At 35.8% G+C, this 13,296-nt stretch overlaps 1 protein-coding gene across 1 annotated transcript in view; it reads right to left on the bottom strand.

The window, feature by feature from the left end:
* RYR2 (ryanodine receptor 2) overlaps nucleotides 1–8,978 on the bottom strand; it is a 341,359-nt gene extending 332,381 nt beyond the window's left edge. The window contains exons 1-2 of the mRNA XM_050893208.1: nucleotides 8,904–8,978; nucleotides 8,640–8,759 (exon numbers count right to left, since the gene is read on the bottom strand). Coding sequence (XP_050749165.1) covers nucleotides 8,640–8,759; nucleotides 8,904–8,978 — 195 coding nt within the window. The remainder of the gene's footprint in view (nucleotides 1–8,639; nucleotides 8,760–8,903) is intronic.
* Nucleotides 8,979–13,296: the final 4,318 nt, after the last annotated feature.

The following is a 13,296-nucleotide window of genomic DNA, read 5'->3' on the forward strand; positions in this document are numbered from 1 at the left end:
CACTTTCATGTGTTCTTAGCTTGAAACACAGATTTATGAATCTGTTTTTTCAGGTTTCCAGATGCGCAGCTACATATCAGCCTGATTAACATTCAAACAATTCTTGGTAACTACTCTGTGTGCACTAATGAAGTACATTCTGCTATAAATCCATCAGAGAAAATATTTAAAATGCTGAGCTCTAGAGGATTTAGCAGAATATGCCATTGTGTAACCTTGTGATGTTCAGTTACTCAGGGTAATGCAGCAAGCCCTAAGCTGCCGGGGCCGCACTTGCATTGAACAGCTATCAGCTGTAACTTTCATCAGACATGAATGTACAGCAAATAAGAACTCCCACCTCAAAATATTCTGGCTTTGCTCTATGTATCACTTCATTTATCTTTCAAGGGCTTTCTTATGGTATTTTAGTACAGTTAGTGTATTTGGTGAAGGCAAACAATCTGTTTCCAGTCCTTAACACCTAGTCCCAAGATTATTAAGAGTCCCAAGACTTTTATACTAAATGGGGGAAAAAAAAAACCCCAACCACCAAAACCCATCAACTATGCAATTGTGTGAGGGCATTGCTTTGAACAGAATGTTCAAAAAGCAAATAGATAAAGCCATCATGCAGTAACAGCGACTCTCCTTTTTAATAGGAACAGTACTAAAAAGGGTAGGACTTAGAAGCTAAATCACAGCAAACTGCCAGGTTTTCAGAAGCCTGCAGAAAACTCACCAAACCAATTACAGGATTGTACACCGCATATCTGACCTTCTTACATCATGGTGCTTGTGTCACAGCTGCATCTCAGACAAGATTTTCCAGCATAATATCTGCTTCTTTTTATATTTTAATCTTTAAATGAGAGGCCTAAACAGTTACTGGGATATATAGTTATAAAGGAAACTGATTTAATGGGATTTTTCAGGTCGTCTTCACTTATTTCATACCAGAAGTTTAATTCCTACATCAGTTCCCCCACAATTAAAAAAAAAAACAACAGACATTTAGATAATGAAGAAAGTTGCAAACTACTTATTTGACTGGAGAAATTACAACTCACGTTTTGTTTGTTAAATTACACAAATTATACAGCTTTGGGTTAAGTTTCTTGATTGGACGGCCTATGTTCCTAACAGTATGAAACAAATCATTAATATTAAAAATAAAATGAGCATTTTGAAATTTGTCTTGCATTGGTTAGTTGATAACAGGCATAATGTATGCATACATATCATATGTACTACTCTTTCATTCAGTGCTATCACTTGGAGTATTATCATCACCTAATTAACTCCCCTTAACTACAAAATTATTTTGATTCTATCTTTCAGCTTTTGTTGTTACCTTTTCAGGTTACACGTCATGCACTCTACCAGCATATTTAGGTATTCAGTACTTTCCTTTGGAGGTTCTTTTTTAAGTGCTTTATTGATAACAGTTTAATATTTCTAAAATACATTTTGACCAAAAAAATCCCAAGAACACAATACATTTTAAGTCTTATAATAAAACCCCGTGGATTCTAAATCACTAACATTGAGCATGCAGAGTTAACCCCAACAAACAAAGTAGAATTATTGGTAGATGTATCCAGAAAACTGGTCTACAGTAAAATCATACTTTTAAATATTAAATAAGTGGGTGTGATTGAAAAAGAAACTCTTATACATTTATGAAGGTACATTTTGTAGACAGGAAGAGCTTTTCATTCCTTTTTGGTAGTAAATAGTGTCTCACTAAGCTAAAACTCAATGTATATCTCTGACAACACACAATTTGATAATGAACATTTCTGTAAGATCAGAATAATCCATTCCTGTATGTATTTCAAATTCTAAATATCTGCTGCAACAGGAGATACAAACTGAACAAAGAGAATAATAAGATTTCCTAGATTGGATTTCTTATGATTACACTATTTAGTCTGTGACGCCTTGCCAGATATCACACATTTTGTTTCCTTTTTAAAAACTACCTGCATTACAGATGACAGTACAAACATGCTAAGTTGTACTACCATGCCTACTAATACTGCACACAGTTTTCAGCTGATATAAAGCCATATTTTTGTTGCTGCTTTACATCCATGGAGATCTGACCCAGTGTCTTTCATAGTCTGAATGTTTCACATTCACTTTCCATTTCAAGAAATAATTCTGTTGGTTTGTGTGATTAAGTGCAAGGATCACAATCAGGTCTGATGGATATGGCTACACATCTGCATTTAGGCTCAGGATTTATACAAGATTTAAAAGGAATAAAAATTGAATCCGATAGACATAAAAAATAAATATAATATTTACAATTATATAAATTATGTATTACATAAAACTACATACAAATATAGTAAAACATACTATGTTCTTATTTACATTGCTTCTATAGAGAAGCATTTTCCTGGGAAAGAATGACTCATTGAACAAAATCCTGTCTGATTTACGCCTATGAAGATTTCCTCTACCTATGTCTAAATTATGTATGTAAAGTAGGGCAAGTAATGTGTAAATATGCATAAATTTATTACCAACTTTTTATTTAAATTATTAAAATCAATGATCTTAGTGAACATCTGCTAAATGGAGTCCTCTGAACATGAGATTACATAAGATTAAGTGCCATCTTTGCCATTAAATATGAATATTCATTTTGGCAACATGACACAAAGGCAATTAAAACGGCCTTGGAGGTGCAGCTACAAAGCCTTGCCAAAGCCCTGACAGTCTTTTTTTACTTTTTTTTAGAAGGATACAATGGAAACATAAGCACAGACAGGAACCGCAACTATCAAAAATAAGAAAACCTTACCGTATGGCAAATTCCCAGAACGATCCACTGTAAACACAAGCAGACAACACTGATTTGATTCGTCAGTGTGAATCAAATTCTAAAAAACTTAGTATTTCATTATGTCAGTAACTGCTCAAAAAGCGTCTGCTTGCACCCATACATTAATGGATACCATGTGCTTTTTTTATACATTTGGATTTACACAATCAAAAACTGCACACAGCACAGGTATTGTTTCTCAGCTGTCAGAAAGAGTGTCAGACCCAGTTTCTCTGGAGTCAGAAAGATTATTTGCCTTGGCCACTCAGAACATGCTCAAGCGTTTGCTGTACAAGACAAAAAAAGGCTTCAGATCTTACACTCTGAAAGACAAATGGAGAAAAGAGGTTTTCTCCCAGAGGCAATCAGGGTACAGGAGTCCCTGTCCACCGTTGAGGATGACACCCTTCTCTAGACACATCCATATAGAATTTGACTGCTGACATGGACATTTCTTGTGTAAATAGTGGAGAATAGTACTTCCTTGTAACCTTGTCTGTGCCAGGAGACCATCCTTCTCTACCCTCCGTCCCCTCATTCTCCTCTTCCCTTCCAGCATAGCCACCTGTCCAGCTCCTGCTGGTTCACCGACTTCTTGAAAACAGACCAAAAAAAGGGGAAAGAAAAACCTCAAAGAATTGGTATTGGCAGCACAAGAAACAGTGTGCCAGTCTTACCATCAGGCTTTATTTTCTATCCCCTCACACAACAGTAGCATCTAGGGACCAACAAAGAATGGAACATCACTGATACATGTAGCTCTGGGTCACGGAGCAGACAGCCCCAGCCAACTGGCCTACACCAGTTCAGCACCAAATCTGCAGAACCTTTCCTAGTGTTGCAGCCATGCCCTGCCACAGGAGAGAAGTGACCCTTCAAAGGCAAAAATGGAAAAAAAGTTATCAAAGTCCTACTTTCTTGTGAAGCCCTTCCTCACTTTACAAACAGAATTACTAAGAGTATAATAAGCTTTTAGACTCTTCTCTCAGCGCTGTAACTTATTATATATAATGTAATTCACAGCTCAGTGGAAAGTTCAAACCATAGGATCACACATTCTACTGGCTTCTTAAAAAAGAAAAAGAGAAAAAAAAAAATTTAAAATTTGGGAGTTTTTTTTAGATCTTCAAAAACCCTCACTATGTTACGCTTCCCTTTCTCAAGTTCAAATTGCTCAGAGCTCAAGAGGAAAAAAAAAAAAAAAGACATAATTTTTATCAGTCCTTTTTAATGATGTAAAGCAGTTCTTCTATATCTCAGAGCATCATGGAATTAAAGTATGTGAGTTTACCACCTGCCATAAAAACAAGAGAAAAAAACACCTTGTGCCATTAGAAAAGCGTAACTCCCTCTCGGTGTTCTGCTGTGCGGTCATTCACAAGGGATCAAAACCACATTTGTGACTGGCCCAGAGCTGAGTATTTTTCATTCTGCACCATGGACAGGTTTAGTTTTCAGGAGCTGTAAAACACAGCTCCAGCTTGTTTGCTTTTCAACACTCCGTGCATTATTTAGGTCTAAAGAAAAATTATTTCAATAGCAGACAGCATAATCTTTTAATGAACGGACTTCCTCATATTAGCAATCTGTTTATATATAAAAAGCAACAATCCAATTTTCAAACGCAAAGAAATAGATCTCACTAGTCCTTGAGATAAGTTAACTATTCATGATTCTTGTTTTAATAAAAGGGATGGTCTTCCACACAAGGAATAGATTTAAAAGTACAGAAAACATTGATGAAACAAAATTACTTATAGACCATTGTCAAAAAAGCAGTTTATGTTCTTTTTTGCTTTTTTTGACACCCATCCCTTATTTTCTTCTTTTTACTTAAGAAATTAAGACTTATGCTATAGATTTAACAAGTCCTGCTGGAGAAATAATGGGATGAGATAAGGAAACTAAGCATTTTAAATTTTGTCTTCAGCATGTCATCTTTGTGTTTTGTTATTCTTGCTGTTGCAACTTTTTGAACGTTAAAAATTTTTGATGGTTTATATATCTGATATTCTTATACATTTGGAATGCATAACCTATCCCTAGAACAACATCTATTTTGAGATAGATCTGCTTTGAAATTGGTAGAGATTGAAATATAATTATTTTTCACTTGAGCTACTACACCTCTATAGATGAGGTAGTCATGCGTTTATCTTGTACCAACTTGATTGTTTTATACTCAGAACTGTCTCCTATTAATAAAATTACACATAATTTAGACCTGACATCTTGTTTATCTGTTATTTTGCTCTTGAAGATATTGGATCATTTTGAGGAATTTGGTGACATGCTCTGACCAAAAATCAGGAAGCTGCACTACTCCTGAAAGTAGCAGATAAACTGCATTTACAGAGTAAGTGTAGCAACTGATCTTACTTGCCTTCCCAAGTTAAAATAGTGAATGAAATAAAGATAATATAAAGTGCAAAGTAGCTTTTATCCCATTATCAGCCAAAGCTAGAGAATAGTCCCTGGCAGAACTCAAAAGAACTGTTACAAAGACACGTCCCTGATTTCTCCAAGGCTATTGCTATCACTAATAAAGAATCTAGTCCCTCTGTGTGTCCTTCACAACTGCAATCCAATCCACTGGCTCAAATAATTCATTTCAAATCAAGAACACATTTGCTGTACAAAGACCCAGTACCCTCTGACCCAGTCTGGGGTCTGACTGCCTGGGAGGCAGCTTTGCAGAAAAGGGCCTGAGGGCAGTAAGGTGGGCATGAGCCCATAGTGTGCCCTGGCAGCAAAGAAGGGCAAGAGCCTCCTGTGCTGTACTAAGAGTTGCATAGCCTGGAGTTACTGTTTTAACCCTTTGCTCAGCACTTGCTAGACGATATAGAATAACAGAATGGCTTGGGTTGGAAGGGACCTTCAAGATCATCTAGTTCCAACCCCCTGCCATGGGCAGGGACACCTTCCACTAGACCAGGTTGCTCAAAGCACCATCCAGCCTGGCCTTGAACACCTCCAGGGATGGGGCATCCACAACCTCTCTGGGCAACCTCTTCCAGTGCCTCACCCCCTCACAGTGAAGAATTTCTTCCTAATATCTAATCTAAATCTACCCTCTTTCAGTTTAAAAACATTACCCCTCATCCTGTCACTACACTCCCTGATAAAGAGTCCTTCCCTATCTCTCCTGTAGGCCCTCTTTAAGTACTGGAAGGCCGCCATAAGGTCTCCCCGGAGCCTTCTCTTCTCTAGGCTAAACAACTCCAACTCTCTTCCTGTAAGAATGACCAAACCAATGCACAAAAACATTCACAAACTTAGAAATATAACTGTACTTTGAAATTTGATTCCATAAAATGCCATTTTGTGATAAGATCCGTTTCTTCTCAGAAAGAGTCCCTATCACATTTAATAGCAAAAGATGTCTCTCCATTTGCTACAAAGAAACCAACCTCAAGCCTAAAAACAAGCTGTAATGTAGCTCCAAATATGAATGAATTCCTTATTTAAAATTCAAACACCTTACAAGACACAGAGAAAAAAAAAAACAGATTTGCAGAGTTAAGAAATAAAGAGGGTATTTTTGCTCAGTAAAGTGATTTGACAAGCATGGATTGCTTCCAAAAGAAGTGAAGAAAGTGGAATTTGGAAACAGTTTTGAAATGTGAACACATGTGAACTGATCATGCTTATTAAAGTGTTTGCTAATTTAGCCCAACTATCATCATCCATCTTTTGTTAGTATGATGTTTTCAAAAATCTGCTGTTCTCTGACGCTGAGGGAATCTACATGACTCTCCAAAGAAAACACTTGTGTTGTAAACTTGAACAGAAGAAAATAAAATTCATTAAGCAATTTTCATAATGGGCCTACCAGTGTTATTGTTGTAATGGGATAAGTATTAATAGTCAGTAGTTGCCAAATTATTCTATCAATATATATCTTCAATTTGACCGTTATTTTTGTAGTGTGAATTATTCAATGGTCCTAGGGCAAGAAAGTGCATGTGAATAAGCTGTGCTAATAAAACATCAGCTACACCACCGGGAGCCACATCTTGAAGGATACCAGAGAAAAGCAGGGGATTGTATAAGGCATTCTCAAGAATGCAAGTCCAGGATGATAGCTGAGGTCTGTTACTTGTGTTTGGCCTATTACTGGTGCTTAGTTTCGCACCTCGTCCTTGATACCTGGCTGTAATTCAGATGCCACACCACTGTTTGCGTTAAAGTGCATCACAATCCCATTACAACTGGAAAACGATCTTAAAGACATCCAGGAAAATTTTTTAACTAGCTCAAGAACTCTGCTGGAAGCTTTTTCAAATTATCATATGCCTCTTGTAATATTTTCTATGCTCTTCCTTATATAATGCAATAGTAACATTGTATGGACACAGACATTAGGAAGAAAAACGTTTTTGTTTACTCTTATTTACAGTCAACTTTGCTTTAAGGATTTGGTAATTTTATGGCTCCCTCAGTATTTTTATCTCCAAATGACTTCAAATGAGCTCATCCTAGAAACTGTCAGCCCTTAAAAATTAAAACAAGGATGAGCGGCATGGGTTTTCTTTTGTTTGCTTTTTCCCCCAAGCTCACGCAGAATGAGCAGAATAAATATTGCTTCACAAAACATGAAGAAAAAGCAGCATCAACAAGCAAGCACAGGAAATGGACATGAAATTTACACTGTATTCCTTAAAGACAAGAAGGTTCAGGAGTTTTATATAGTGAGAGAGAGACTGTAGATTTAATATCTAAACTTACTGAATGATAATAAATTCATTAAATAGATTTTTCTAGCCTCACAGGCAACTAGCACTGCAACCACTTCTATCCCAGCACATTTTTATTGTTAAAAAGATTCACTTAAAACACAGTGGCACGAATGAATTCATCAAGATCACTGCTATTATAATGAATCATTAATATCCTAGTGAAAAATTTATTATTATGAATAAAACATTCAAAATGATGAGACAGAAAATGAAGCATTACTCTGCAATGTATCAGAGAGAATCAAAGTGATGTTATGGAAGTTGGCAAGATAAAAAACATCATTTTTTGCTCTAAATCTTTCTAGATGTCTTTCCAGATGCTTTACTTTTATTTTATTTTCTCATCAAACATTTATATTTTAACAACATTCTTCCTTTTATATAAATAAAGTGTCCAAGTATACCCATTACTTTGGTCACAAAACCAGTTCTGCCCTCAGAAGCACATTTTTGTCTTCAAAACATGTATTTGAGCATATGTGATAGTGAAACAAAACCCCTCCTTTGCAACAAATAGCAAAGTTAATTTTTCAAACTACTGTATCTACTGCATATATAGCAGAATTATAATAGGCTTAGATAACAAACTGATTAGATGAGATAATTTTGATACTTGCACTATTACTCTGCTCAGTTAGGGAATTAGAAGGACTTAAAGTAATAATCATCTCAACATACATGTCACAGAATAAAAACTTATCACAAATAGAATAACCACTCTCTTTCCTGTGGACTTAAAATCAGAGTAATCAAATCTGTCTTCGAATTGCAGTACACAAAAATTGCACTGCGGCTTACTACAACTGAGTTCAGACAACCGAAATAACAAGCACATTACTGAGATGGACTTCTGCAGCTAACTAGTTTTGAAGTGAGCCCAAAACAGCAAGCACAGCATTAGAGTCCACCCAAAGGGCCATGACAAAGGAACAATTAAACTTCAAAGGGGGATTAAATATTCCTTATATTATGATAGATTTGATTTGTCCATTCTCCTAGACAGATTTGTGTATAGTACTTCAAAGCAAGCAATATTATAAATATATCCTTGCTTCATACATGACACTTAAAACACTCAGCAGTACCTTAGAATTTGATGTGGATTCCAAAAAGCAAAGCCTGTTGCCAAATCCTTCTGCAGCAAGACACAATTTCTGTTGCTCCTTGTGAACAGTTGCAGTGCACTGCAAAACCACTTCATCATCCTACCAAAAAACAAACAAAAACAGAACAGTGTTTATGCATCTGACCCAACAAGATCTGTTACAAAAGTCAGTATGTATGAAATACATATGTTATGGGACTAAATCCTTGTAGTAATACAGTGGAAGAAGATCTTGTCAACAAACCTGAAAGAACAGAAGCAGACCCTTATTTAAATCCCAGTTCTTCAAAGTAACATAACCATGAGCTGGAGAATCCATTTGCAGAAATATGGTTTAAGTTAAAAAGAAAACTTTGTTGCAATGAGTCTATTTTCTAGCAAAGGTTTTCTGTTTAAGAATAGAAAAAATAGTATCACCCTGTGTATTCTGCCCATTCATTTATGAAGCAAATTTAGAGTTTCCAATAATAAATTTCACATGAATGAATGAAAAGGTCATATTTAACACTGTAAATAAAATGTAATATAACAATAAAACTATAGGATGAAGCATGCAACTGGAAGCAGAACAGGATGAGACTACAAAAATGCACGCATGAAGGCAGGCATGTTTACCAAAAAAAAGTTGTTCTTCTAGGCAGCGTTTTACATAGGGACATTTAGAAAAGTTCATCAAATTAAATAAATGCCTGAATTTAAATTGAACTGAGTAATTTGAAGCCACTTGTAAACACTCATCCTGAATTAAGCTGGCCTTTTATTTGGTTTAATTTACTTCACTCTAGTAATTAAACTAAACTAAATTAAGGTATATTTAATTCTGAAAAGAACAGGAGATTAAATAGAGTTTAATCAGACACTTTAAAAATTAATTCATGTTACCTTTTTTAATCATCCCCATGTAGCAAACCCTAGCCCTAAGTGTAGGTAAACCAATTTTCCTTGTATACCAGCAACAGTGCCCAAGCTGCATATTGCTTGTGATCCACAGTCAATTGTAGAGGCAAAAAGTAGGAACTGCTTCCAGTCAGACATTAAATCCAGAAAATGTAATACGTGCGTATGTTATATGTGCAGTTCACAATGTACAATTGTAAATAATAAAGAAAAATCCCTAAAGGCCAAAAATCAAGGATCTAGAAGACAAAATACACAGAGTTAAAAGCTTTGCTGTGTACTATTTGTAAAAGTAGCTTCTATTAAAACCCAGAGCATTTTTTCGTGGGGGACTGAGGGGGTGGTGTTTGTTTGGTTTTGTTTTTTAAAGCGCAAAATTAGTATTTGTTAATCTTAATTACACTTGATTCAAACAGAAGTTTATTTTCAGGTTAAAAAATAGCGGTGTTATATTGCAGCTATATAAACACATTCTCCTTCCTCTTTCTCTTCCTAGCTCTTCTTTCTAAATAACCACACCAGCAGAATGCAAACTCCAGTAACCCTGTCACCATCATACATTGTGCTAGAGTTGTCTCAAAAAAGGGTCACTAGAGAAGATGCTAACATCGTACTTCCATAGCCAGAGGCAGACAGCATAGTAAGGCCACTTTCTACTGAAATGAACCACCAATTTCATTTTGTACTACCCCATTCTCTACCATTGTACGCTGTGCTTTCAGAGAAAGTCTGAAAAGTGTTCTACATAGCCCGTCTACAAAAACGACTCTATGCTGACAGCAGCAAAAATATAAGTTGGTTTGGGGCAAGTCCCTGACATACTTAATTTCAGTTAATGATCTAATGCATCATATCCTTTCCTGCAAATCAATTATGCACAATCACCAAGCATACATGTATAATGTAGATGCTGACTGATGGAGGATTAAGAACAGGAATATAGCAACTGCTAAATTTCCTGACACACAAGCTTTCTCAATTCATTCTGCAAACATTTTCTCTTCTTTGCTGTACAGTGCACAGAGTACATGGCTTATTTTTTTAAATACATAGCTCACAAATAAAGATTGATTTCTTAAAAAATTGTTTACTAATTAATGAAAATCAATTACCCTCCCATGCCCTTTTCAAAAGTTAATTCCTGGGTTGGCAGGACATGCTCATTAAAACAATAAAGCAAATCACAACTTTGTTTTGCTACATTTTCTTTGGCTTGTGTGTAGATGGTTACAATAAATGTTCTCTTAATTCAGGCCGCAAAGTCCTAGTGTTGTGGAATTTCTCACTCTAGTCAAGGTGGGGTTGATAAAATTGGCACAGAAGGTTAAGAAAGATGCAATGCCATTGTCAGATCAAGTGAAAAGTGATTACAGGTAACTATGTGTTATATACACCCAGCTTTAAGTTACTTTGCATTTCTGTGCACATCATTAGAGAAGAATCTAATACAAACTCTACCCTGGATTCAGTCTTCCAACACTTTCTGGCTACATGTTCAGAAGGTTCCTGTAGATATGCAATTTGATTGTGTTGCAGAATTATATTAAGATACATAATTCCATTCCATTTCTTTAGAGAAGACTGGTAAGTGGGTAAGCATCTCAGCACTGTCTTTCTAAACCTGTTTTCAAGTCAGCAAATGCTATCCATTTCCAGTATCAGGAGAGCTAAAAATGCATAATTTCCTTATTTGAAGTCACACCTCCAAAGAGACCTTCACTGAAGGTCACTTTGCTCTTGTATGAAGAAAGCTACAGTGTGCATCATATTAAATATCTATTAAAGAAAAATGTTTCTCAAATATTCTTAAATCTTGAATTATGAGATGTCTCAAACTGGTTCATTTCCTCCTATTACCTTCTGAGCATTTTCACATCCATACCTTATGCAGATGAGGTTTTAGATCATCATAATTTTTTCTGTCAGTCACTGTCAGATTAGAACTGATGAAAGTAATTTATGTTTCAAAGGGCTATAACTGTAGCCTTCAAAAGTTAAGCAAATACATCATTATGTATCCAGATACACTCCTATCCACTTCTTTCCTAACTCTCCTCATACAAGACTGAAAATTCAGGGGTAGAGGCAACACAAAGGGGCTGACAAGAATATTAGTCTCTTTTAAACATCTCTGTCAAATGTTGAGTTACTTACTATCACAGTAAACTAAACAGAGACAAAAATTAAAGAGATTCCAAGAAGCCAACTTCAAGTACAGATGTTTAATGCTAAAATGTAATCATTTGTAGGAACTTTTGATCCATTTGGATTCTAAACTCTTGGACAAACTGTGTTTTAAGACATGGAGAAATACTTGTCTACACATTGCCAATATTAATTGCATAGCCAAAAGAAGAAAACCTAGTCTTCCACAACACAGTTACAGGTCTTCGTAACTGATCAAGGTAACACAATGTTAATAAATAGTGCATGTCTGTCATATTTAATGAAATGATTTTAGCATATACTTGATCTAATTAAAATCTGATTAAAAAACAAGTATCTGTATTCTGCTGTAACAAAAGTATTTGATTTAAACTTCATATTCAAAACAACCACAACAGACATAGATTATACAGAATATAGTAGAGTCTTGAAAAAATTCCAGCACAGTTTGGAAGAAGGGGCGATAGCACAGACCTAAAACCCCTGCAGACATTTCCACTGTCAGATATTTCTGTTATTCTTGTTTTGCTGAATAATCATCACTTTGATACACATCTGCCAGTTTCCTCCATGGAAATTGGAAAATTTTAGTATTTTCATCCCAATTCGTTATCACCATAGCAGCCTTCATTAGTAAGCCCAAAGATGCTGCTTTGTCTTCTTTTTTTCCAGTTTTTGGATAGGGAAAAAAGGTATCGAGAGTAAGGGAAAGTAGGTGCCAGTAACCACACAAATTCTGTGCACACAGTGGTGCTGCAGCTTATTGTCAAATGCACATGGCAATGTAAGTCACCATAACAACAATGGAGCACAGTCTCAGATATATCTGCATTTACTGCAAGGGTGAATCCAACTTGGGAAGCTGTCCCTTTAGTTTAGATACTTTAATGGATGACTCTTCCATCCATTCTCATTCATCCTTCAGTTCACAGTCTCATCTGCTTCATAACACTCTTGGGAATTTGGAATTACGGTTATCTCCATGCCACAAATGGGGAGGTAAGGAGCAAAGATGATACTGCCTACCTACAATAACAGAGTATGCCTACGGGATAGCAGAAATGGTACTCAGATTGCTAAACTGATAACCTGAGTCAGAAAGCTATTCTCCTTCCCAAATTTGCAAATGAACTTGCTAAAGGCAATATGCAGCTAAGCCTAATGTAACCAGCCATATACAGTGCTTTAAGATTATGACCAAGTACCATCTTGGAGTAATCCATTAATCCTGATAAATCCTTATGCATCAGCCAGTACACCAGTTCATAGTTTTAAAGATACCGTATCTTCCAGCAAAAATATATTCTGCTTTGTGTTATGTCAGATACCTGCACTGACTCAAACACCATGAGCTTTCGATAAGCACACTACTGCATTTATCATTCTGATTCTTCAAGAAGCATTCTGAAAAAACAGGTAGATGTTACCTATGCCACAAAGCCCTATTTATTTTTTAAAAATCCAATTTTGAAAAAGCAAGGACAGTTATTGAACAAAGAGCAGCACACAGCAGATTCTTAATTATATCTATTCATTATGGGCTATGTAATTATTTTCATGAAATCTTTATACTC

This window comes from Gymnogyps californianus, chromosome 3 (assembly GCF_018139145.2).
Source record: "Gymnogyps californianus isolate 813 chromosome 3, ASM1813914v2, whole genome shotgun sequence".
NCBI lineage: Eukaryota > Metazoa > Chordata > Aves > Accipitriformes > Cathartidae > Gymnogyps > Gymnogyps californianus.